Below are 24,185 nucleotides of genomic sequence, written 5' to 3'. Positions count from 1 at the left end.
GTTGGTTTTTGTGAGAAGCTGATTTCACCCTGCTCAGGCCCATAACGTGTCTTGCATCAAACAACAAAGAATGTCAAGTGGACGAGTGTTTCTGGACCGCTACAGACAAAACGCAGATGAATTGTTTCCGCGTATTGTTACAGGCGACGAGACTGATATTATCCTACGCAACTGCAGAAACAAAACAAAAATCAATGCAGTGGCGCCGCTCCTGTTGACCAAAACCGAAAAATATTCAAGCAATCTCCTTACCCAATTCGGAAAATGGTGGATACCGCTTCCTTGGACGGAAAGGTTGTTGTTTTGGTTTATTTCATAGAACGTGCAACCACAGCTACATCTCACGTATACTGCTAAACGCTCACCACACTGAGACGCGATCAAAAATCCAAGGCGCGGGAAAGTGCCGTCTGCAATTTTCTTCTGGGAACATTTCGCTCATCCAGCCTAAGTTTCCGACCTTGCACCTAGTGACTAATTCCTCTTCTTGCGCTTCAAACAGTGACTTGGTGGACAATGGGTTGAAAACGACGAGAAACTCGAGACGGCCGTTATCAACTGGTTCAATTCTTGGGCGGCGAACTCCTATGCAGAGGGACTAAAGAAACTGCTGCAAGAGTACGAAAAGTGCTTAGAAGTTAAAAGCGAATATGTAGAAAAGTGGAGTAGGCTTGTATTAAACTAAACCGTCCAATAAAAACTTTTGCTAGCGAATGTATATAATTTTAAGGACCAAACAGCCCTTACTTTTTGAGAACCCTCTTATTTACCGAACCGAACTGCACGCTACAGCACGAGCTCATTAGTTATCATAACAATGTCGTGCGCAAAATAATGCGTTTGCAACTTTTATTCAAAGCAGATTCAGAATCTCGGTGCGATACATTTGTGCCGTGCAGTTGTTTCCGCACTGTCGTTCTGCTGGCCAAGTGGTTCAAATTATTGGCCTCGTGCAGCCAACAGAGAAACACAAAGTACAATTTATATTCAGAACACCGCGCATCATTATTAGACGTCACTATTAAGCTATAGGTTGACAAAGAAGCTCGAGAACAAGTCGAGGACCCCGCAAAGAGCGATGGAATGAAAGAATGTTGGGTGTAACGTTACGAGACAGGAAGAGAACGTTGTAGATCAGAGAGTAAACGGGGATAGCCGATATTCTATTTCAAATTAAGAGATTAAATGGATCTGGTCAGTCCATGTAATGCGTAGAATAGACAACCAGTGGGCCATTAGGGTTATAGAACGGGTGCCGAGAGAACGGAAGCGCAGTCGAAGACGGCAGAAAATTAGGTGGGGTGCTCGCGTTAAAAAATGTGCAGGCGCTAGTTTGTATCAGTTGGCGCAGAACATGGGTAATTAGAGAGTGGAGGGAGGGGCCTTCGTCCTCTAGTGGAACGAAAAATAGGCCGATGATGGCGTTTAAGCTTACGGTAAGTGCTGGGTCGCATTGCATATCTCGTTCACACTGGTCATTTGCTACGGAGACTGGGCTGCTTCTCAAGCAGAGAAAATTTACTTAGCATCATGTACACAACGCTACCCCACTCTGCCCGGTCACTACGGGGGCTGTACAAATGATGCCAGCTACAGACTTTGGCGCTGCGCCTTCGTGCCAGCTCGCGCGCTTCTGGTTGATGGCCTTCAGAAGCGCATCAACTTCGCGCTCGGTTCGTTGCCGTCGTCTTCGTCGCTTGCCATGTCCAGGCCTTCATCGCTGTCCTCCTCCGCGTTGCTAGCCCCGACGCCATCTGCATGCTCGACCACGAGCTCGCCAAGTAGGCAGGAGTAGGTGGCGCACGACCCGAAGGCGGCCCCAATCTCTTCCAGTTTTGCATCGCCGCTCAGATCTCGCACAGTGTATTTCCTGTAAAAGAGGACGCCTTTTAATGCGAGGCATTCTTTGACTCATCCACGCACTTTACAGTAGTAGGTATGTAGGGCCCTTAAAAAGACGTCCTGTTGCGCCAGTTGGTCACAATTCGTCTTGGGTACGAGGCGCGAACACACACAGAAATGAGAAAGGAGGCGGGATAGAGCGCCACTTACTGTTGCTTTAATCGGAGATACACCACACACACACACACACACACACACACACACACACACACACACACACACACACACACACACACACACACACACACATATATATATATATATATATATACATATATATATATATATATATATATATATATATATATATATATAGCCGTCTTAGACGCAAGGAACGCAATCAGATCAATACTGATATGTAAGCGTCGTGGTTAATATTTCATTTCAGGCTCATATAAAGAAATTATTGCGTCCCTGACGCACAAGCTTCACAAGCCTAAATTTTCTCCCGAGCATTCGTATCTTTACTCTTTGCTAGAATCCGCGCCCCTGCAAAACCTCTGTTTTCCATTCCCTTTGATTACCCCTATCTCCTTCCTTTTTTGCTCTTTCTGAGCTGTGCTAGAAGCCTAAAACAGTCATGACATACCAACTCGCCCAAACTGCCACGCTTTTGACCGAATACGGTAATCCTTGTCGCTAATCTATCAATAATAAATGCATTTTTAGTTACCTTTTAAATTGCGATAAAGATCTCGCGTTTTTCATTATGAAAGGAAGAGTGTTTCATATTGATATGCAAGTGAATCCTAGTCTGTTTACCATAGTCAGTGCGGATTCTTGGTAAAAGAAAATTGTTATTGAACGCAAACCTGGTGGTACTATGAATCATCAGGTTAGATGGTGTAAATGGGATCGATGGTAGCTCATTATACACAAATCTGTAGAAAATAATACCTAGGCTGTATTTAGTGAGTCCAGAAATGATAAGGGCGTTATTCTAGTGTAGTAGGGAAGTGACATTAGAAAAAGCGCGGACTGCAAGTAATTATTCTTATGGCTTGTTTCTGAACTTTCTGGAGAGACGCAATATAAGTATTATAGGTGTTTCCCCAACTTATTATGTCATAAGTAATGTGAGAGTGGACAAAAGAGTGGTAGAGTGAGAGTAATGTGGTACGTGTGAAGTAAGGGCGTGTTTTGATTAAGAGGCGTATACCATAAGCTATTTTCCTTTCTATGTGAGCAATATGATTGTGATATTTCAAATTACAATCAAGTAGAATACCAAGGGAAGATGAACATGAATGAAGTAGTAAAGGCAAGGCGCAGAAGACCAGGACTCAGGAAGAAGAACACGAACGACAGGACCGGCGCCTCCTTCTTGAGGCCTGGTCTTCTGCGCCTTGCTTTTACTACTTCAAGCATGAACCAACTAGCCCAAGCAAGAGTTTTACATGAACATGAACTTGGAGCGAGGCTGTGAGGACCAAAAGTGATAGGTGGAATGGATGGTATGTTTCACTGATGTGAACAGAATACAACAAATTTAGTCTTAGTCGCATTAATAGATAACATGTTAACATTACACCACCTTAGGATATTTTCTGAGTCAGCATTAACGAGATATGAGACATCTTTATGAAAGATACCTGGGACAAACAAAGTGCTGTGCTAATGTTCGACTTAGGGAGGGGTTGCGCCACTTCATCTCACGGAGCATTGCAAGTCCTGCCCGATTGTTTCATTACATTTCATTTAATTTCATTTTATTACCCTAAAGGCTGCAATAAATGGGGTGTTACATAAGTGGTGGAAAGAATAAAAATACATAGTCACAATAACAGGAAGTCCTTTATAGTTTCGATTACACGCCCGGTTTAAAAATAAAGACTAATGTCATTTATAAACACCCGAGTCAATTGAGAAGAGAAATCGCCGAGGCTTACAGTATAAAGTTCAGGGACAAAACATGTATCAGCGAACAGACCATCGCTCGTCATAACGAGGAACGGCGTAGCCTTTGTCACTTTTGATAATGGGTCAACTGGTCACAGTTGGCTTGATGTATATTTGTGTCTCGTGCGTGTCATGGTTTGTGAACTCGCACGTATATATATGTTAGACATATATTCAATAAAATATTGCCATGTGAGTGACGTATGAAGAACACATTAGCAATACTGTGAAAGACGAAACTAACTTTTATTGGGCGAACCTGGCCCACAAAAACAGGCTAGACTTAAAGAACGGCGACAACGGCGAACACAGTCGGCTATCGTCAAAATCTCATCAGCGGGTCAAGCGCGTCGGCTTATATAGATCAGTCGTCGAATGTTCCAGAGTAACCGCTCGGACCCGCGTGCCTTCCACAAAGTTCTACACCATTCGCGTCGCGCATACATGCAATCAGATTACATTTGGAGCCGGCACACTTGGCGACATGACGCTAATGCCGCTGTTGCTGGTGCAGGTAGCTTTGGTCCTTGTCTCGGCAGTTCGTCTCGAAGCAGCTGAACATGGGGCATGGCCTTTTTCGTCCGAGCCCTGGATAACGTCTGCGATATCTCGGCTATCGTCCACCCGTGTGCATGTATCATCATCTATCGTTGGCAGCATGCGTGGTGCGAACGGTGGATGGATCAGCGAGGACCAACCAATGGACTTCGACCAACAGGACCCACGTGGTGCCGATCAAGGCTATATAGACACTCGGCAGTGTGGCTTCGTGGAATTTGGAGCCGGCACACTTGCCGACATGACGCTAATGCCGCTGTTGCTGGTGCAGGTTAGTCATTACCATCCACCTGAATCGCAGAAGCTAGTGTATGCGTTGCCGGCTCCTCCCACGATGCCAAGTGTTTGTAACAAAAATCGCGGATGCAGCATGCACAGATTGCGTCTGAAGGGATTCCGTTTATTTTCCAACAGAGTGCTCTACTTGATTTTGTTGTTAATACTCGCGGGGGACGTTGAACTAAATCCAGGGCCTACTAACACACCGGAGATGGAACTGCTGCAATGTTTGCGCCGTGGGCAGGAAAGTTTAATTTCAAAGTTCAACGGCATCGAAGCCAGGTTCGAAAGGAATGAGAACATGCTGATGGAAGTGAAAAATAATCTTAGCCAAACTCAGAACCGGATAAAGGACATCAGTATGATTGCTACAGAACAGGCAGTTATAATACGGCATCCCATGCAACAGGTAAAAGATTTGCAGAAGAAAACAAACGACCTAGAGAACAGAAGTCACCGGAAAAATCTTGTTTTCTATGGTGTTGAAGATAAACCCTCAGAATCATGGGATGAATCCGAAGCTATGGTAAAGAATATTTTCAAAATGAGTCTTGGAATTGAACTCGGGTCTCTGGAAAGGACATACCGCTTAGGACCCTATAAAGAAAATAGAAAAAGACCTATTATTGTTAAATTTTCCTTTTACAAAGAGCGTCAGGCAGTGCTTCCCAAAGATAAAAATTTTATGGATTCTCAGTACAGCGTAGGCGAAGATTACTCGCCTGAAACAAAAAGCACTAGGAAGAAGTTATGGGAATACGCTAAGGCAAAAAGAGAGGATAAGAACAATAAAGTGAAACTGAATTTCGACAAACTGATTATCAACTGCAGGGCTTTCAGGTGGGATGAAGACGAAAAAGAGGTCGTCCCATTGCGTAGGCAGTGACCGACCAGAAAAAAGCAGAAGTACCAATGTCGACGACTCGTTGCTGTCATGTTGAGCTGCCGAAGCGTAGTTAACAAAAAAGCCGAGTTTTCTTGGTTGATAGAAAGTGCTGACGCCGACATTGTCCTTGGCACCGAATCTTGGTTAAAGCCTTAAATTGCTGATAGGGAGGTGTTTCCAGAAAACTACGTCGTCTATTGCAAAGATAGGCCCACTGCAGGTGGGGGTGTCTTTTTGCTTGTTCATTCATCACTACAGTCTTCAGCACTTCATTACAAGTGCAATGCACTGGAGTCTGTATGGTGCAAGATAGTCCTATCTAATAATTTCACGTTCACTGTTGGAGTGGTTTATCGCTCGCCCGGCTCAGATATCAGCACAGTGCAAACATTATATGAAATTCTCACCGAGGCGTCAGCTCAGACGATACTTCTTGGGGGGATGTTAATCTGCCTGCTTTATTTTGGTGCAATCATGCGTGTATAAGTTCTGGCCGGCGCATGAACCTTGCAATGAAACATATCGCAGACACGTTTGGTCTGACGCAGTACGTTACCGATCCTACTCGATTTGACGCTGTGTTAGACTTGCTGTTTTGTAACTCACCGGATTTCGTAAGAAATGTGACTGCCATGCCGGGCATTAGCGACCATCTGGCTGTTGTTGCCGGTATCCATAAAAAAAGACCCTGCGAAGTTATCTACGAGCAGAAGGCCCTACTTTTACGAGAAGGGTGACTACGATGCAATTTTTGAGAAACTTAGTAATTTCTTTCCTGTTTTCGAGTGCTTATCTGAGGAGCGTAATATGCATGATATGTGGGACAATTTCAAGAATATGTTACTCGAGCTGGTCAGTGTACATATCCCCAATGTTCATTCTTCATGGCTTAAAAAGCACAAACAGTCGTGAGTAACAACACATAAACTAAAGCTGATCAAGAAAAGGATGAGGGCATTTAACGCATTCAAGAAAAGCAAATCAGCTGCTCATTTTTCAAAACTACATAGGATTACACGCGAATATAAGCTAAAAATAGGAAAAGCTAAAGATGACTACTTCACCGAGCTGAGCAACAAAATTAAATCAAACCCTAAAATGTTTTGGAAGTACTTAAAACAGTGTGGTTCAGATTCCTTCGGAATACAAGGAGTTAAATTTTAATGGTACGATAATTATGGAAGACAGAGATAAAGCTGCGTGCCTAAACAACTTTTTTTATTCGGTATTCTTACCCAAACACACCTGTCATATTGATCCACTTACCGCGAATATTTCGCCTATGCTTCCTGTTGAGCTTAGTGTTAATGGGATTGAAAAACTCTTGAAGGATATTGATGAGAGTAAATCTAGTGGTCCGGATGGAATTTCCCCACGCGTGCTCAAACGTTGCGCGGGGCCAATTTCTGTGTACCTGTAGTTAACATTTGAAAAATCTTTGTCGATAGATATTTTACCACATGACTGGAAAATTGCACACGTTGTTCCGATACATAAAGGTGGGTCCAAAAAAGACGTTGGTAACTACAGGCCAATATCACTTACGTCTATCCCGTGTAAAATACTTGAACATACCTTATATGAACAAATAATAAATTATTTAAGTAAGCATAAAGTAGTAATTAACGAGCAGCATGGATTTTGTAGGGGACTATCTTGCACAACTGGTTGAGTTTTATGATGACATAATATCCAACGTAAATGTAGGACGACAGGTAGACGGTGTGTTCCTGGATTTTCGGAAAGCCTTCGACACGGTATCGCATTCACTCTTATTCTTTAAGCCTAATACCCTCAACATTGATGCAACTGTTTTTAAATGGATTGAATGTTACCATTCCCAAAGAAGGCAATGTGTAATACTGAATGGAAAATGATGAGAATATGCAGATGTTACGTCAGGAGTCCCACAGGGCTCCGTTCTGCGTCCGCTATTATTTTCGAAGTACATTAATGATATTTCTGCCGGAATTTGATCTTCTATACGGTTGTTTGCGGATGTCTGTGTTGTGTACAAAAACAAATTGCCGATCACACTGGTACAATTGAACTTCAGAACGACTTATCACTTATTGATGATTGGTGTACTAAATGGAAAATGACTTTAAACGTAACAAAGTGTGTACATCTCTCATTTACTAAAAAGAAGAAACCAGTTCAGTCATGGTATCATCTGAACAATGTACTATTGAAGCAAGGCAGTACGTATAAGTATTTAGGTGTTCTACTGTCGTCTGAATGTCTGAATGTTCGTGTAAACCTCAGGTAGACAGTATCATAGCCAAAGCTGGTAAAGCTTTGAATTTCATTCAGAGAAAGCTGCGATGTTCACATGCGAATTTAAAACATATGGCATATACAACTTGTGTTCGACCACTCTCAGAATATGGCTGTGTTGTGTGAGACCCCCACGAGGTAACCTTCATTGCTGCTCTAGAAAAAATACAAAACCGTGCTGCCAGGTTCGTCGTGGGGTGGTACGGAAGCAGGGAGAGCTGCGCTGCAATGAATGCTGAGCTAGGATGGGAATCTCTTTCTGCCCACCGCAATAAATTGAGATTAAAATTTCTATATTCGATTTACTATAATAAAACTGGAATTATTAATAGGAAAATTTACCTACAGAAACGACATAACATTTCAAAACGAACTGATCATAGTTGCAAAATCCTCGAGTACCCTGCCAAGACGAACATGTATGCCAATTCATTTTTTGTTGGAAGAATTAAACAGTGGGAATAGGCTGACTGAAAAGCAAGTGCATTGTGTGAATCCATGTTGTAACCCCCCGGCTGTAACGCCTTCGGGCGCTGCGGTGTAATTGATGAATAAAGAATAAAAAAAACACAAGGTTCGGCGACAACAGACAGCGGATAGAAGCATCGATAACATTCTAGAAACTTCCGATACATGTAGACGCGTCCTGCGCTGAGCGATAAGATTTCTTACGCGTTACAAGCGTTCACCCGTAAAAGATAAACGAGTTCACGTGTCAATTCACCCCTCTCAAAAGGCATCGTCCCGATGCTACAAACATAACAGGAGAGTGAAACACAAAAGGTCAATTGTTAAACAAAGTAACAAAACAACAAAAAACAAAGCCCAAGGTGACACAATCCAAAAAAGTCCAAAGTTCAGCTATGCGACGTCCCCAAAGTTCATTAGCGCTGGCAGAACGGCTTAAGTCGCACAACATGAACTACATGAGGTCGTGAATGGCGCCGCTGTGATAGCGAAATGCCGTCCGGCATGACCTCATAGTCGACTGCGCCAATGCGTCGGATGACCTTGTATGGTCCGAAACAGCGGCTTAGAAGCTTCTCGCTCAGTCCTCGTCGGCGTATAGGGCCCAAACCCAAACACGGTCGCCGGGCTGGTACTCGGCGTAGCGTCGTCGAAGGTTGTAGCGTAGGCTGTCGGTCCTTTGTTGGTTTTTGATTCGCAGGCGGGCCAGCTGTCGGGCTTCATGGGCGCGCTGGAGATAGGTGACGACGTCAAGATTCTCTTCGTCGCAGACGTGTGGCAGCATGGCGTCCAGAGTAGTCGTCGGATTCCTGCCGTAAACCAGCTTGCACGGCGTGATCTGTGTTGTTTCTTGCATCCCCGTGTTGTAAGCAAAGGTTACGTACGGCAGGACCGCGTCCCACGTCTTGTGCTCGACATCGCGTACATCGCTAGCATGTCGGCGAGGGTTTTGTTGAGGCGCTCCGTGAGACCATTCGTCTGCTGGTGGTAGGCAGTTGTCCTCCTGTGGCTTGTCTGGCTGCATTGCAGAATGGCTTGGGTGAGCTCTGCTGTAAAGGCCGTTCCTCTGTCGGTGATAAGGACTTCTGGGGCACCATGTCGCAGCAGGATGCTCTCGACGAAAACTTTCGCCACTTCGGCTGCGCTTCCTTTCGGTAGAGCTTTAGTTTAGTTTAGAGCTTTAGAGTTTAGTTTCCGGATGTTGGCGTGGGAAACGGTCCCAACAAAGCCATCCCGATCTGCTGAAATGGTCGGCAAGGAGGCTCGATCGGCTGTATTAATCCTGCTGGTCTTGTCGGTGGTGTCTTGCGTCGCTGACAGTCTCGGCATATCTTGACGTAACGGGCGACGTCTGCGGTCAGACGCGGTCAGTAATACCTTTCCTGTATCATTTACAGCGTCTGGGAGAATCCGAGGTGTCCAGCGGTTGGATCATCATGTAGGGCGTGAAGTACTTCTGGACGCAGCGCTAACGCTACCACAAGGAGGTAGTTGGCGCGGACTGGTGAGAAGTTCTTCGTCACGAGCAGGTTGTTTTGTAGCGTGAACGAAGACAATCCGCGCTTAAATACCCTAGGGACAACGTCGGTATTCCCTTCCAAATACTCGGCGAAGCGTTTTAGCTCCAAGTCTGCTCATTGCTGTTTAGTGAAGTCTTCCACGCTTATTATTCCAAGGAAGGCGTCGTCGTCCTTGTCGTCTTGCGGCGGTGGATCGATGGGTGCGCGTGATAGGCGGTCGGTGTCATAGTGTTTTCGTCCGGAGTTGTAAATTACCGTGACGTCATATTCTTGCAGTCTGAGGCTCCACCGCGCCAGCCGTCCTGCAGGGTCCTTTAAGTTACCTAGCCAACACAACGCGTGATGGTCGCTGACCACATTCAATGGTGTGCCACATAGGTAAGGGTGGAATTTTGCTATAGCCGAAATGATGGCGCGGCATTTCTTTTCAGTAGTAGAATAATTGCCTTCCGCTTTTGACAGCGACCGGCTAGCATAAGATATCACCCGTTCAAGTCCGTCTTTCCTCTGGACTAAGACGGCACTGAGGCCTAGGCTACTGGCGTCAGCGTGGATTTCGCTATTTTTTATTTATTTTTTATTTATTTATCAATACTGTAGGTCTTCTGCAGACCCATACAGGGAGCGGGCTTTCATCATCATAGGCATGTAATAAGATACAACAAGTTCTCAAAAAGACAACAGGAAAACATGAGGTAGATCAGAACACTTTTCAACAATAAGTGCATCAATATTATATTACCTACATGGTTACGCTTCGCGTACACGAAAACAGAAAATCTAGCATTATGTATCGTATGCTATACATGAGAAAAATGTACACACGAAAATAATACCACACTACAAGATACTTTCTGGGGTTTTACAACAGGAAAAGTACAGGGTCCCTTACAGGGTCCCTTAGCTGCTCCACTAGAGAACAAAACTGATCGAAATTTGGATTATGTACAGCTTCGCTTGGGAGCGCATTCCAAGCGTTCACAGCGCGAGGGAAGTAGGAAAACTTAAACGTATTGCAATGCGTATTAAATGCCCAGACGCACTTATCGTGGTTTGTCCTACTAGACCGTCGGCCAGGCGGATGAATATAGTCGTCTTTTCCGATTTTGATGTGTCCGTTAAAGAGGAGATAAAAAAACTTCACAGATGCAACATGACGCCGGCAGGAAAGAGTTGCCAAATGCGCTTGATTGCGCATGTCCGTTACACTGTCGTGCCAAGAATACATTGAATAGATAAACCTAAGAGCCCTATTCTGTAATCTTTCAAGTTTATCGCGAAGGTAGTTTTGATGAGGCGTCCTCGTCGAACGAGTTCACGTGTCAATATCAGTTGAGAGCCAGCGCCGTGTCGTCGTTTTTACGGTCCTTTGGGCCGTGTCTTGTGTTGCGCTATTACGAACCTTACAATGAATCTTAACCAACTGGCCCAACTAGCCGCCGTGATTCTCCTGTAAGAATTGTGGGAATTTTCGGGTCCCATGACCGTCGCACGTGGTGCGGGCGCGCGCGCACAAGGCAGGCTGAGGAAAGGGGAAACCTTCCATTGACGGGCGGTGCACGGGAATCGCAAGTGCTATCAGTACCCTCGGGTTGTGCCACGTGAGATTCCTCTGACATCGCCCGACTCTCTTTCGCCACCAGCAACGGGATAGTGTGAAAGGTTCCGCCACCGCTCCCGTTTTCCCGCATTTGGTTAGTCAACCGCGTTATTGCGATGGCAATCGCCATGGTCGCCCGTATCCGCAGCTAGTAAGTCGGACGCCCTTATTTACCCAGCCTGTACATAACTATATTAAGTCGGACGCCCTATTTGCAGAAAGTAAACGGTCTAGCTGGCCAGAATTCGCCGACATAAGAGCAAATGAAGCAACTAGAAGTAATACCATATATTCATAAAATTTCCCACAGTATTAAGAAGGCGGTGGGAAGGCAAGGTGTAAGCGATGTGTTTTCTGCACCTTGCAAATTGGCTAGCTTGTGCGGGAGGATTGGAAACGATGGGACGAAGAGAGGGGCCCGTAAATTTAAACACGTGAGTGCGGTAAACAACACCAGTGCAACACTGGTGTTGTTTACCGCATTCTGTTGGCTTGTGGTAAAATCTATATAGGCCACACAGGTAGGGGTGTGAGTAAGCGCTTGCAAGAACATAACCTATCCTTAAGCGGGGACCATGGAAGCAATTTGGTGGTTCATTACGGCGGCAGCAATAAGTGCTAAAAATGGGCGCCATTTTTCGGTCGTGTGAACGTTTTAGGGAAGGGCAAGATCATATACTAACGCGGAATCTTAGAAGCTGTTCACAATGGAAATGAGAAAAATTTGTGTCAGTAACAGGTCTATGTTTAACAAACAAGGAACGTGCTTACCTGTCGAGTAGGTAAAATATGAATAATAAGAAGTTGACATTCATGCACAGGTCTTGGGAGGAGTAGTAGTTGCGCATGCGTCAGCTGTTTTCACACGGTAATGTATCTTCGAGGTGCACATGCATATGAGATTGCCTCACATGTCTATGAGGTTCTATGCACATGTCTTGAGAGGAGTTGAAGATGCGCACGCGTCGGAGGTTATGTGCGGCAATGTAAATTTCAGTAAAGCACAGCCGAAAGTCCAGCGTCCGTCCATGTCTAACGCCTTTTCCTTGTGTGCGCGTCCTTTGTGTTTCGCTGGTACCCCCTTTTTTCAAGTTCACCATGAACCGACTGGCCCAAGAGCTAGCGGTAATGCTTCCCGCAGAGATGCACCAGCCACAAGCAGGTTCGTGGTGTCGGGTCCTGCTGCTGTTGCTGGGCTGAGTGGCCTTGCACGTCAGGCAGTGACCTAGCTTTTGTAGTAGCATTGTTGGCAGTTGCTGTATGATCCTGTTATGAAGTGTCCAGAATACATTCAGCTCTTATTCGTGGAGCAGAAATGCAAGCTTACAAATGGCATGATGCTGTAGTAGAGATTCCTTGTGCCTCTTATAGGTTACTGTTACCAGCAACTTCCTGTGGCATCTTTTGCACTAACTACGCGACTGCTTTGCGTATCATTATTGTAGCTACGCAGCTACAATGACATTTCAATGTGACTGGTTAGGGCAATCAAGCTGTGTGGGTCGGATGACAGTCAATGAGCAGCCTTTGCTTTTGTCTTGCATAAAGAGCCATCGGCTAAGCTCCAGGTGCCGCAGCCTACCCCCAGGTGCCGCAGCCTACTCCTCGGCAGCCCAAGCAGCAGTATCTCGAGGGTGCTGTAGTGATGGCTACTGCCGAATACGTTCGGCAGGGCCAGTCGGCGGAAGCCAGGGCTCAGCCGAATGCAGCAAACAATCGTGCGACGCACGCAAGCGGGGTCGCTAGCGCATCCCGTGCTCTTGCACAAGATGTTTCCAACAGAGCATGACACCTCATGCCCTTTTTGCAGACGGTCAAAAGGCACTCTAGCACACATCCTTGCAGAGTGCACTAAGCTCAAGAACCCCCCACATCCCTACCCCCCACCCTCCCCAGCCCCAACCCCCGCCCTGAGCGATGGGAGACCTTGTTGTCCAGCCCCGACCTACCGACCCAGCTCGCGCTGGCGGCTATAGGGGCCAGGAACTGCTGGACACATGTGGGACCTGAGAAGAAGGTTCCACCCCATCTGGTGCCAGCGCGCACCAACCGTCACTAAGGGCTCAGTACAAAAGTTGTTTCTCTTTCTCTCTCAAGAGGAGGCCTGCTTCCGTCAACAAATGCTGGAGCAAAACCGGCATGTATGTGTAAGTCCACAGACGTATATTTTTCTACGTATGAAATTGATGAGCATATGACCTCTCTAAATTTTATAATAAGAAGCATAACGTGTACATGTATTGCTGTGGTGATCATATCTTGTACACATTTGTGTGATATAATATGTGTCAATATCTACGCAATTTTCTGGCAAAAAGAAAGAAGCGGCGTTAAGTTCAAGAAAGCAGGTATAGCCTTGTAAGACATCTTAATGGAATGGGAGGGCACAGCTTTGATGGGCCAGAAAGATATTTTTAGTGTTTCAATATACAATGACAACAGCCTGAAAATGCGGATGAATGCAACACATCGAGGAATTGTTACTGAGCTTCTGTAATTAAACTAAGTACACATCTTTGCTAACAGCACCACGAGGCAAAGATGCAGAGCCTGCGGCAGTACCACGAGGCCCAGATGCAGAGCCTGCGGCAGCTTAGGCAGAAGGTGGTGGAGCAACTGCAGAGTACGCGCTAAGACCAGCAGCAGCGCCTCAAACTGGAGCTTCGGTCGCACGAGACCAACGAGCGCCTGCTTCAGCTGCTGCTGGCTGCACTGGCGCATGGTGGCGGCCAAGCCTTTTCCCTCCCTCAGGCCCCACATAATTAAAAGAAGCAAAGATGCAAGGAATTTGTCGCTTACTAAATTAAAATTTGCTGAAGTAGTAATGAAGATATGGAAGGCGAATATTGCTAGTTTGCAAGAAATAATTGCTGAAGTTACCCTTTAACGCAACCACAAGTAGCTTAGCGGTTGCAGCATCATTTTTTTCTTGAAGTTATACTTTAGCAATAAGAGCGTCCACACCATCAGGCTCAGCTGCACAAGTGCCAGTGGCCCTGGTGTGTGCGGGCATTGTATGTGGCACCGCAATTGTGAGGTGCCGAGTTGTCATGCCAATTTAAGCACGAGGCCACACTGCAAATGTTCTACAATTTAATCCTGTCTCATCGAATGGTGAAAGTTTTGGGCCTTGTCTTATTGTTTACTTATTCCGCCGTAACCTTCTGGTACAGTGTCCTGGATGTCCTTCGTCCCTTGGCTTCCCACAAGGTCACGCCTAGCGAGGACTGGCTCCACACTATAGGTGATGCTGACGTTTCTGTGGAAGTTCGCCAGATTCTTCGCCTCGGTCATAAATTCGCAGCCCAGCCTCGGAAAGCTCCCACTGACCTTCTGACTTATGTCCGTGATGTGGCTAGGCTGGCACCAGTGGACGAACGTGAGTCCTATGTTTCCCAGGGAGTCAGTGGCGGACATGAGCGCACGGGAGGGCGGATCGGTCGCTTGGCAGCCACACTTCGGGAATGCAAGCTCTGTCCTGCCTGAGGACAAGGAGGGCGGTTTCGTAGTGCTTTCGCAGGGTGATTTCCGTGATAAAGCCTGCGCTGCGGTACTTGCTGTCTTTAATACTATTCGACGCGTTTTGCTGAAGAAAGTAAGGTTGCCAGCTAAGCAAATGTGTAAGGATCTTAATTTGGCAAACGTTGTTACGAAAATCAATGGCACTGACGGTGACTGCCTGGACATGTTTTTCACCTCCAGCACCCATAAGGATTACTCTCCTTTTCGTGTCATTGTCTCTGAATCCGGGACGTGGCATAAGTGCGTCGCAGAATTCCTGCAAAATAACCTGAGACTCCTCGACATGGTGGATCCGTTCCTTACCAAACATTCTTCAGCCGTAATCAACTTTTTAAATGGAGCTGACAGCGAGTGTTTAACTGCATTCTCTGTCGACATAAAATATTTGGATTATTCTTTGCCCCATGAGGGTTTGCTGTCCAGCGTCGGGGCGGCAATAGATGACCACGGCGCTGTCCTTTTTTCTAACGCGTATGGTGTTATTGGGCCAAGGTTTTTAGAAATTTTATCATTTTATTTGAGGTCCACGTTTGTTGAATTTGACAACAAGATTTACCTGCAAAAGCAGGGTGTTTGCATAGGCTCATGCATAGCACCCATATTAAGTGACCTGTTTTTAGTTCGATATGACAAAGCTCTTTCTGCGTGGTTGGGCGACTTGGGTGTTGTAGAGGTATTTAGATATGTAGATATTTTTGTATTTTTAGATAGAACCCTAGTTGTTTCGGCCGCCAGTGGTCATGTAGATTGTTGTTTTACTGTTCAAATGCTGCTGTTGGTAATATTGTTGCCTCATTCAATGAGTACTATAGGCCACTTACGTTCACTATTGAATTTCCTGCTCAGAGCAATATCAGGTTTTTAGACTTCCGTTTGCATTTCAAAGCTGAGCACGTGTGTTGGGTAAATGAGCCCAGAGCTAACAAGCCGCCCTTGAGGTACAGTTCTGCACACTCAAAACTCGTAAAAGAAGTATCGTACGATATTTCTTGCCTTGCACTCTCTCTAAGTCAGGTGCTCACTTGCTGGATAAAGGCCTTGCGAGCAGGTGGCTCGCCTGGAAGCAGCGAACTATCCAAGACATATCATTATCTTGGTTGCTGAAAGCCTGCATCGTCGAAGGAAGGTAATTTCACGCCTGAGCGATGAGCAGAGTATGATGACGAAAGAAAGAAGAAAGAACAAAGGGACAGAATAAAGGTGGCTCTAATTCCCTACTTTCGTGAGGTTTCCCACAACCTAAAAAAGGTAGGGTGATGGTCCGGTGTAAACATTGTTTTTACAGCACCTAACGAACTTTTGAAGTTGAGTGTGTTGAGCTGTCCCACGAGGAAACGAAAGCCAGGTTGCACTAACACGCACAAGGATCCTTTTTAACATACACTCGTAACGTAGTGTATAAGATTCCACTTTCGTGTGGGCAGTACTGCGTGGGCCAGACGGGCAGATGTTTAAACGTTCGTCCGGCGGAGCGTAGTAATAAAGTAGAGACCATCGCAATAGATGGGTATCTGGCTGCCCATTGTGGAAAATGCGACGTGAAGGCACCATGCTATCCTCTCCCAAAACAAACTTGTCGATCGTCACAGAAATAAGATAATGAGGGAAATTGTCGAAGCAGCTGAGATACCTAGAGCAGGTGTCTATTGTGTTAGCACACCGTCTATTCTTTTATCTAAGAAAGAGCTTGAATTTTATGGCATAGTAGTCACATGACCGCTTTTCCTTTTCTTCTTTCCCTTCAGTGTGTTTGTTGCAGTGGCTTCCCTGTGAGTATATATATGCTTACCAGCTGCAATAAATCAATTGTTGAAAGTTAGCGCTCGTCCCGTGTTCCTGCTTCGTCCTTGTGTCTTGCTTGCCCTAGGTATCCCAGGTTACGATTTAACTACCAGAACGCCCAAACATCTTCCCTGCTTAATATAACCTCGAAAGCAACCAATAAATACACACAACAAAAAAAAAAAACAAGAAAGTTTTGAATATTCCTTGCCTATGCTACTTCATTTCCTTTGTAAGGTGTATTTTTGTTTGTTTCTTGCATATTCATATATATTTGTTTGTGTCGCGATATCCAGAGCTGGAATGTATTTCGTTTCTTCCTGGTGTTAACAGCGTAAAACGTAGACGAGACACGAGACGGGAAGACGACTCCACAAGCGGTGGAAAACCAACAAGCCCAAGCTGCTATTCTATTTCGTTTCTGGTACATTTGTTTCATTATCAAATGTTTTTTTGTCATTCAGTGATCTTTCAGGTTCTGATACATTGCATGTTTAGCCCTTGTGGTGCAATTTGTGTACAATATTTATGCAGTTTATCTAAATGAATATCAAATTATGATGCTGTGGCTCTTTTTCAGTATGGAACTCCACGACGTCATGTTCCTTTCACATGTAGTGATGTGCATATACATTTCGCTGTGGCAAATATTCTTCTGTTAGTGTGTGATGATTAAGGCAACTGCACATTTGTTTCTGCTGCAGTTTAAACCGGTTGCTATCTTTATGTACTTGTGCAGCGTACAACAGTTCTCTTCAACGATTCGTGCTGTCATCTGCGATATTTTATGATGCAGTTACACGTGAATCTTTTAGATGCAAGAACAATGTGATGCAATATTTATTTCAACGTGTATGTGATATGTTGCATAATGTCTCTACTACTGCAGCCTTCGTGATTCTTACACTTCTTCAATGTAGAGGCTGTCGCACGTGATGTGTACATAAACAAGCGTTACTGTAAAATAGTGTATGTTGAAGGCTGAAATAATAAAGAAGTGTACAGTTTTCAGTAGTGCTCTTATGTACACATCGCTACTACATTTGTAATGCTAGCTCGCACTGTACAAATGTTACTGTACAACATTACAGTTACTGAGTCCTGCTATATACAACTGAAGGCATTGGTTGAAATCTGTCAACTGCTAATGCATGCGCACACTTCACGCGAGCCGCAGCGTTTGACATGTCGGATGACCAGTTTGGCGCCATTTTCGTCAGCATAAAGAAACTTTGCGGTTGTTGTGAGACAAAATGATGGAGGACCTAGAAGCTGCGCGTACAACAGCACCTTCAATGGAATGGAAGGTGTAACGTGCACGTGGCTTTTGCAAGTTTCTCTGCACGAGTAGAAAGCGAGGAGACCGGCGCTTATGGCCATCAATGCGCAAGGGAACAAGATAAATCTCAGTGATACGAGTAAGAATAAAACTTGTACAACTGCAGGGTACATGCATTGCACGCTGGGTATCTAGGTGACGACAGCAGCAAAAAGCAAATAATGGCAAACATTTTGAAAATGCAGTTATGTTTAGCTTGCTTTCAATCTTATATGTAACCACTAAAGATACTGTTTCACTTATCTTTATTGTAGGTTTTACATAATGCTTCGCTACAAAAGTTTTACATTTCTCAACAAATCATGAATTCTTTGCATTAGGTAGACATCAACTACAGCTTAGCAAGGGAAATATATCTGCAATTTCGCAGCATGAAATGCACAATGCAATGATTTGGCATGTGTTACAGTACAACTGTGGCGCTGATGTTGACGTCGCAGCTGCCGGCGCACACTCCTCAAGTTACGCACGGGTTGTACCAAACATGCCAATAGCAGTGTTTCGAACAGCCCGCTCTCTCAAATAGTGCATTCTAGACTCCGTGTTTCGGGGCAGACCCTGTGGAATGGGGTCGCCGCCACCATCGAGCTCACTGCTGCTGCTGTCGTCATCGCTGTCATCGCCTGATTCAATGTCGGCCTCAGAAAGGCGAAGGTTGTGCAACACAGCACAAGCCGCCACAATGTTGGCCGCACGTTCCGGCTCGCAGAGGAGAAAAAAATTATGGGGTTTTACGTGCCAAAACCACTTTCTGATTATGAGGCACGCCGTAATAGAGGACGTAGTGGAAATTTCGACCACCTGGGGTTCTTTAACGTTCACCTAACTCTAAGCACACGGGTGTTTTCGCATTTCGCCCCCATCGAAGTGCGGCCGCCGCGGCCGTCGCAGAGGAGAGTGCGATATCACCGAAGACAGCGGAAACGGCTCTTTGAAAGCTCGATGCACCCACCGAGGTCCGTCGCCAAACGAATTAGCGAAGCGGCCACTACCGAGAAGACGTTTGAGCTTCGCGCAATGCAGTACGACCGCAACTTACGCGTTCCTCTGTCAAGCTGCGATGACTCCCGACGTGCCTCCACAGTGGCCCTTCGAGATACCATCCGCGCCCTCGTACGCGATGAGCGGCGCAAGTTGCTACCGGGTGCGCAACCACAAATATTCTCGCTCGGTGACGTACTAAGACGAGGTACAGCAAGCGCTGCGCACACTCGATCCCGCCGAAACGGCACCGCCCCTATCGCCACCTTGCCAAGAGCCACGCGTTTCAACTTACGCCACCGCTCTGCAAAGCCAAGCGAGGCCAACCAGCTGGCGATGGGAAACCTACAGGCCACCTCGACGCAGTTAAGCCTACGCGCCACCGCCGCGCCCGCAGCAGGCCGTCTGTTCAAACACGTCCCGGCAAACCACCACGAGGAAGATTGACACCTGGAGACCCCCAGATCGACGACCACTTTGTTTTCACTGTTGTGAAGCCGGCCACTTCTAACGAGAGTGCCCCTACTGTCAGATGCGCCTCCGCGTTCCACGCCCCACGACCCCTTCCTGGCCAGCGGCCTCGAGAAATTGAGGCCTATCTTTGAGCGACCGAAGATGCCGTCCCACGTCGCTTCAGGTCCCTATCACCCTGGAACGAAAAAACCAGTCAAAAACACAAAGGACAAGAGGAGAGGTTCACACCACAATGACTGATGATGCAGTTGTTGCAAATGATGCAGTTGCGCATGCTCTGCTGGCCTTGCTGGGACTACACCGATTCTAATAAACCTCAGTTGATAGTCCAGTCTTTGTGGTGTGAACCTCTCCTCTTGTCCTTTGTGTTTTTGACTGGTTTTTTCGTTCAAGTATGTACCAACTGGCCCAGATTTCAACCCTTCTGCCTATCACCCTCCCCATGTCGTTCGTCTTCGTTGTTCTAAGGGTACGCGAGCGAGTGGTCGCCAAGCCCTCGTAGGGGTCACTAAAGCCAGAAACGTCGGGAGGTGACGCCGCTCTCGAGCGAAGACCGAAAAACCCTCCTACAAACAAGTCGCATTCCGACACCTCGACGCGTTGCGATGCCACGACGCGACCGGACGCAGCGACGACACGACCCAATGCTACGCCGCTGTGAACTCACGCAGCGACGCCACCAAAACACGAAGCGGCAACCCGACACCACAAATTCGATGAGGCGGCTGAAGGCCGCAACAGCACCTGGCCGGGAGACTTCCACCCGACGCAGCCGCGACCGTGCGAAGCGACAGACCACACAGTCGGTGACCGACTAACATTGAACTCGAACGCGAAGTACCAACTTACAAGGTAGCCTAGACGGGCGTCCAGTGGTTGCACTCGTCGACACCGGGGCCGACTACTCCGTCGTTCGTGGTCGATTTGTGTTCGAAACTCAAGAAAGTCAAAACCGCATGGGAGGGTCCCCCAATACGCCCAGCAGGAGGCCACCTCAGAACCCCGACGGGACGATGCACTGCGCGAGTGGCTGTTCATGGTCACATTTACCCTGTGAACTTCATCATTCTACAGCAATGCTCCCCCGACGTAACCGTCTGGATGGACTTCCTGATTGAGAACGGTGCGGTGGTCAACCTGCAGACGAAAACCATAACACTGACGACAAGACAGTCAGAAACATTGCAAAAGAATCATTATCATTGCGCCGCGTTTACCATCCTCGACGACAAAGTGAGCTTCCCGCCAGATGCTAGCGTCATGGCACTTGTCGAAACAGACGCAATCTCAAGCGGCGATGCAATTGTCGAAGCGAACTTGCAGCTGCTTCTGGATAGTGAAATTTGCGTCGCATGCGGTATCGTCCATCTGTGTGGAGGCAAAGCGGCTGTGCTATAGCCAATTTCAGCACGGAACACAAGCACCTCAACAGGGCTACGACGGTCGCTTTCTTGGAAGAGTTCGCCGAAGTAAGCGACGCCTTAGCGCTCTCTGAATCGTCTCATGAGGCGTGGTAGAAAGTGACAGATGAGGTGAACTTCGGCATTAATCCCGCCCTGCGTCAACAAAGCAAGAAAAGCTACGTCGCCTTGTTCTGCGATATGCCAAATGTTTTTTGAAAGTCGTCGAAGATCCGGCAAGCGCAGATAGCGAAGCATCGCATTATAATCGATGAATCGGCTGATCCCGTCCGCCGAAGTCCCTACCCCGTTTCAGCGCGAGAACCTGAAACAATGAAGACACAAGTTGAGGAAATGCTTCGCGACGACGTTATTCAGTCCTCCAAGGGCCCGTGGTCTTCACCCGTGGTGCTTGTAAAGAAGAAAGACGGTACCCTACGAGTTTGGGTCGACTATAGGCGTCTCAACAGCGTCACGAAAAAAGACGTCTACGCGCTTCCGAGAATCGACGACACGTTAGATCGACTGTGCGGTGCCAAGTATTTTTCGTCGATGGACCTCCGGAGCGACTACTGGCAGATTGAGATCGACGAGAGGGACTGTGAGAAGACTGCCTTCATCATGCCGCATGGTCTTTACGAGATTAAAGTTATGCCATTCGGACTATGCTCAGCGCCACCAACATCTCAGCGTGTCATGGACACCTTGTTGTCTGGGTTGAAACGGCAGATATTCCTCGTACTCTCGACGACGTAGTCCTTTTCGCATCCACCTTCAACGAGCACCTTAACAGGCTGCAGACCGTGCTGGAGGCAATTAAGGCATCGTGACTCACTTTGAAACCAGATAAATGTCGTTTTGCCTAGCTCCTGTTCCTGAGCCACGTAGTTAATCTCAAAGGCGGTGCGCCCGGACCTCAAAAAGACGGAAGCCATCGAAAGTTTCCCGATACTCAGTGAAAAGAAAGCTGTCCATAGGTTTTTGGGCCTCTGTGTGCATTAAAGGCGTTTTTCCGAGATTTCTCACGAATCGCCGAGCCTCTCACTCGCCTTACGAAAGGTGACGTACACTGTACATGGAAGAAGCCCAAAGCAGACGCTTTCCGCGAAGTTCAAAGCCGCTTCCAGTCACACAGCCAGTACTCGGCCACTTCGACAAGAGCGCTGACACCGAGATCAACTCGGATGTAAGCGGCATAGGACTCGGCGCTATGTTGATTCAAAAGAAGAACGGCCTCGAGCGAGCCATCGCCTACGTGAGCAAGTCCCCCTCAAAAGCCGAATTAAACTATTCGACGACTGAAAAAGAATGCCTCGCTGTCGCTTGGGCAGTCACAAAATTTCGGCCGTATATTTAGGGGAAGCACTTCAAGGTCGTCAGAAATTGACCACCACGTTCTCTGCTGGTTCACTAACCTGAAAGACCCGTCAGGTCGCCTCACTCGTTGAAGCCTGCGACTCCACAATTTCGACGTCATCGTCGTGTATAAGTCAGGCCGAAAGCACACAGACGCCGACTGCCTTTTGAGAGCCCCTGTTGAATCCGCCCCGCCCTGCGACGATGACGACGACGCCTTTCTTGGGCCCATAAGCTCTAAACCCTTCGCACAAGATCAACGCTGTGTCTTTGAATGCATCGAAGGCAAGTCCAATTCGGCACCAAAGGCGTTCAGGCGCACGCTTTTGTCGCTGTGCCTGCGTGACAACGGGCTTGTGAAGAAAAACTTGCCGCCGTACAAAGCGGCATACCTACTCGTCGTGCCAGTCGAGCTACGGCAAAAGGTTTTAGAAGTGCAAAAGGTTTTAGAAGTGTCTCATGATGAGCCGACAGCAGGACGTCTAGGATTGACTCTGAGAAGAATTCAAGAAAAGTACTACTGGCCCGGCCTGAACGCAGACGTCGCACGCTACGCGGAAACCTGCCGAGGCTGCCAACGTCGGGAAACACCGCCTACAAGGCCAACCGGCCTCCTGCAACCAATCGAGCTACCATTGAAACCATTCCAGTAGATAGGCGTGGATCTTCTTGGCCCCTTTCCGCCCTCTACTTGCAGGAACAGATGGTGCACCCGAAGTCGTTATTACCGACAGAGGTACGGCATTCACAGCAGAACTCACGCAACAGATCCTGCACTTGAGCCACACGAGCCATCGGCGCACTACAGCGTACCACCCGCAGACAAGCGGCCTCACGGAGCGTTTAAATAAAACCCTCCCCGACATCCTCGCCATGTATGTCGACGTCGGGTACAAGACATGGGACGAAGACTTGGGAATGACCTTCCGTACGTGACATTCGCGTGTAACAAAGCACCACAGGAGGCAGCGCAGATTACGCCATACGAGTTTGTCTTCGGTCACCAAGTCGCCACCATGCTGGTTGCGATGTTGCCTCACGTCGAAGACGACAATATCCGCTCCGAGGTTGCCGACTTTCTTCAACGCGCCGAGAAAGCTCGCCAGCTCGCGCGAATGCGTATTAAAGGGCAGCAAAACGACGACGAAAAACAGTAAGCACTTGGTGACAGTGTTATGGTGTGGACACCGACTCGTCGCCGCGGGCTTAGTGAGAAGCTCCTGCGCCGTTACTTTGGGCCCCACAAGACAGCTCGAAGACTTCGGCCGCTAGTTTACGAGGTTGTGCCCGATGGAGTGACACAGTCACAGCGACGTCGCGTGCGACCTGAGGTGGTCCACGTCGCGCGTGAGAAATTTGTTTGAGCGTTAGCGGATTAACGGACATTTTTGTTCGTTTTCCATGTTTGATTGCATGCTTACAAGTTTCTTGTTGTGTTTAGCATTGGAAAGATGCTTTTTCATGGGGCAGAAAATGCCGCATGTTTGTCAGCTTGAACTACGCGAGCGGCGTCGCTTGTCACGTTTCGATCATGGACGCGCCTCAAACATTCCGCGACGCAAGGTACAAAAAATTGGAGGACGCTTAAGCTTCGCTTTCAAGAGTGGAACGCGATAGCGTTATCGCACCCCGTTCGCACCGCCCACTCATTCGCTCGGCATGCTCTTGACGAGACGAAGGGGAAAAGCGGGCGAGTGGCGCGCCACCTGTCAGAGCAGCGCCGTCCATTGTGAGGAGGGGGTCTTCTGTGTTTGCCGCATGATGGCTCTGCGTGTGCGCCAAGCGCAGAAGAAATGTAGAGGAAACGTACTTCGCTACTCGTCTAACTGCGACTTCTGTAATTTACGTTCTCATAATTACCGATGTACACCGCAGTATATCTTTCTACGGCACGTTTCTACGGCAACACCGCATTCACTAGACGCGCTTTTGTCCCATTTGA

At 47.2% G+C, this 24,185-nt stretch overlaps 1 protein-coding gene across 1 annotated transcript in view; it reads right to left on the bottom strand.

Annotated features, from left to right (window-relative positions):
* Window positions 1-1,503: 1,503 nt before the first annotated feature.
* The window catches only part of LOC129386042 (cytosolic endo-beta-N-acetylglucosaminidase-like), a 476,321-nt gene continuing 453,639 nt past the window's right edge, over window positions 1,504-24,185 (bottom strand). Inside the window, exon 9 of the mRNA XM_055073273.1 lies at window positions 1,504-1,870. Coding sequence (XP_054929248.1) covers window positions 1,648-1,870 — 223 coding nt within the window. The 3' untranslated portion in view covers window positions 1,504-1,647. The remainder of the gene's footprint in view (window positions 1,871-24,185) is intronic.

Source organism: Dermacentor andersoni, chromosome 7, assembly GCF_023375885.2.
Source record: "Dermacentor andersoni chromosome 7, qqDerAnde1_hic_scaffold, whole genome shotgun sequence".
Classification (NCBI taxonomy): domain Eukaryota; kingdom Metazoa; phylum Arthropoda; class Arachnida; order Ixodida; family Ixodidae; genus Dermacentor; species Dermacentor andersoni.
The sequence above is the reverse complement of the archived record's forward strand: the minus strand, read 5'-3'. Positions and strand labels throughout refer to the sequence as shown.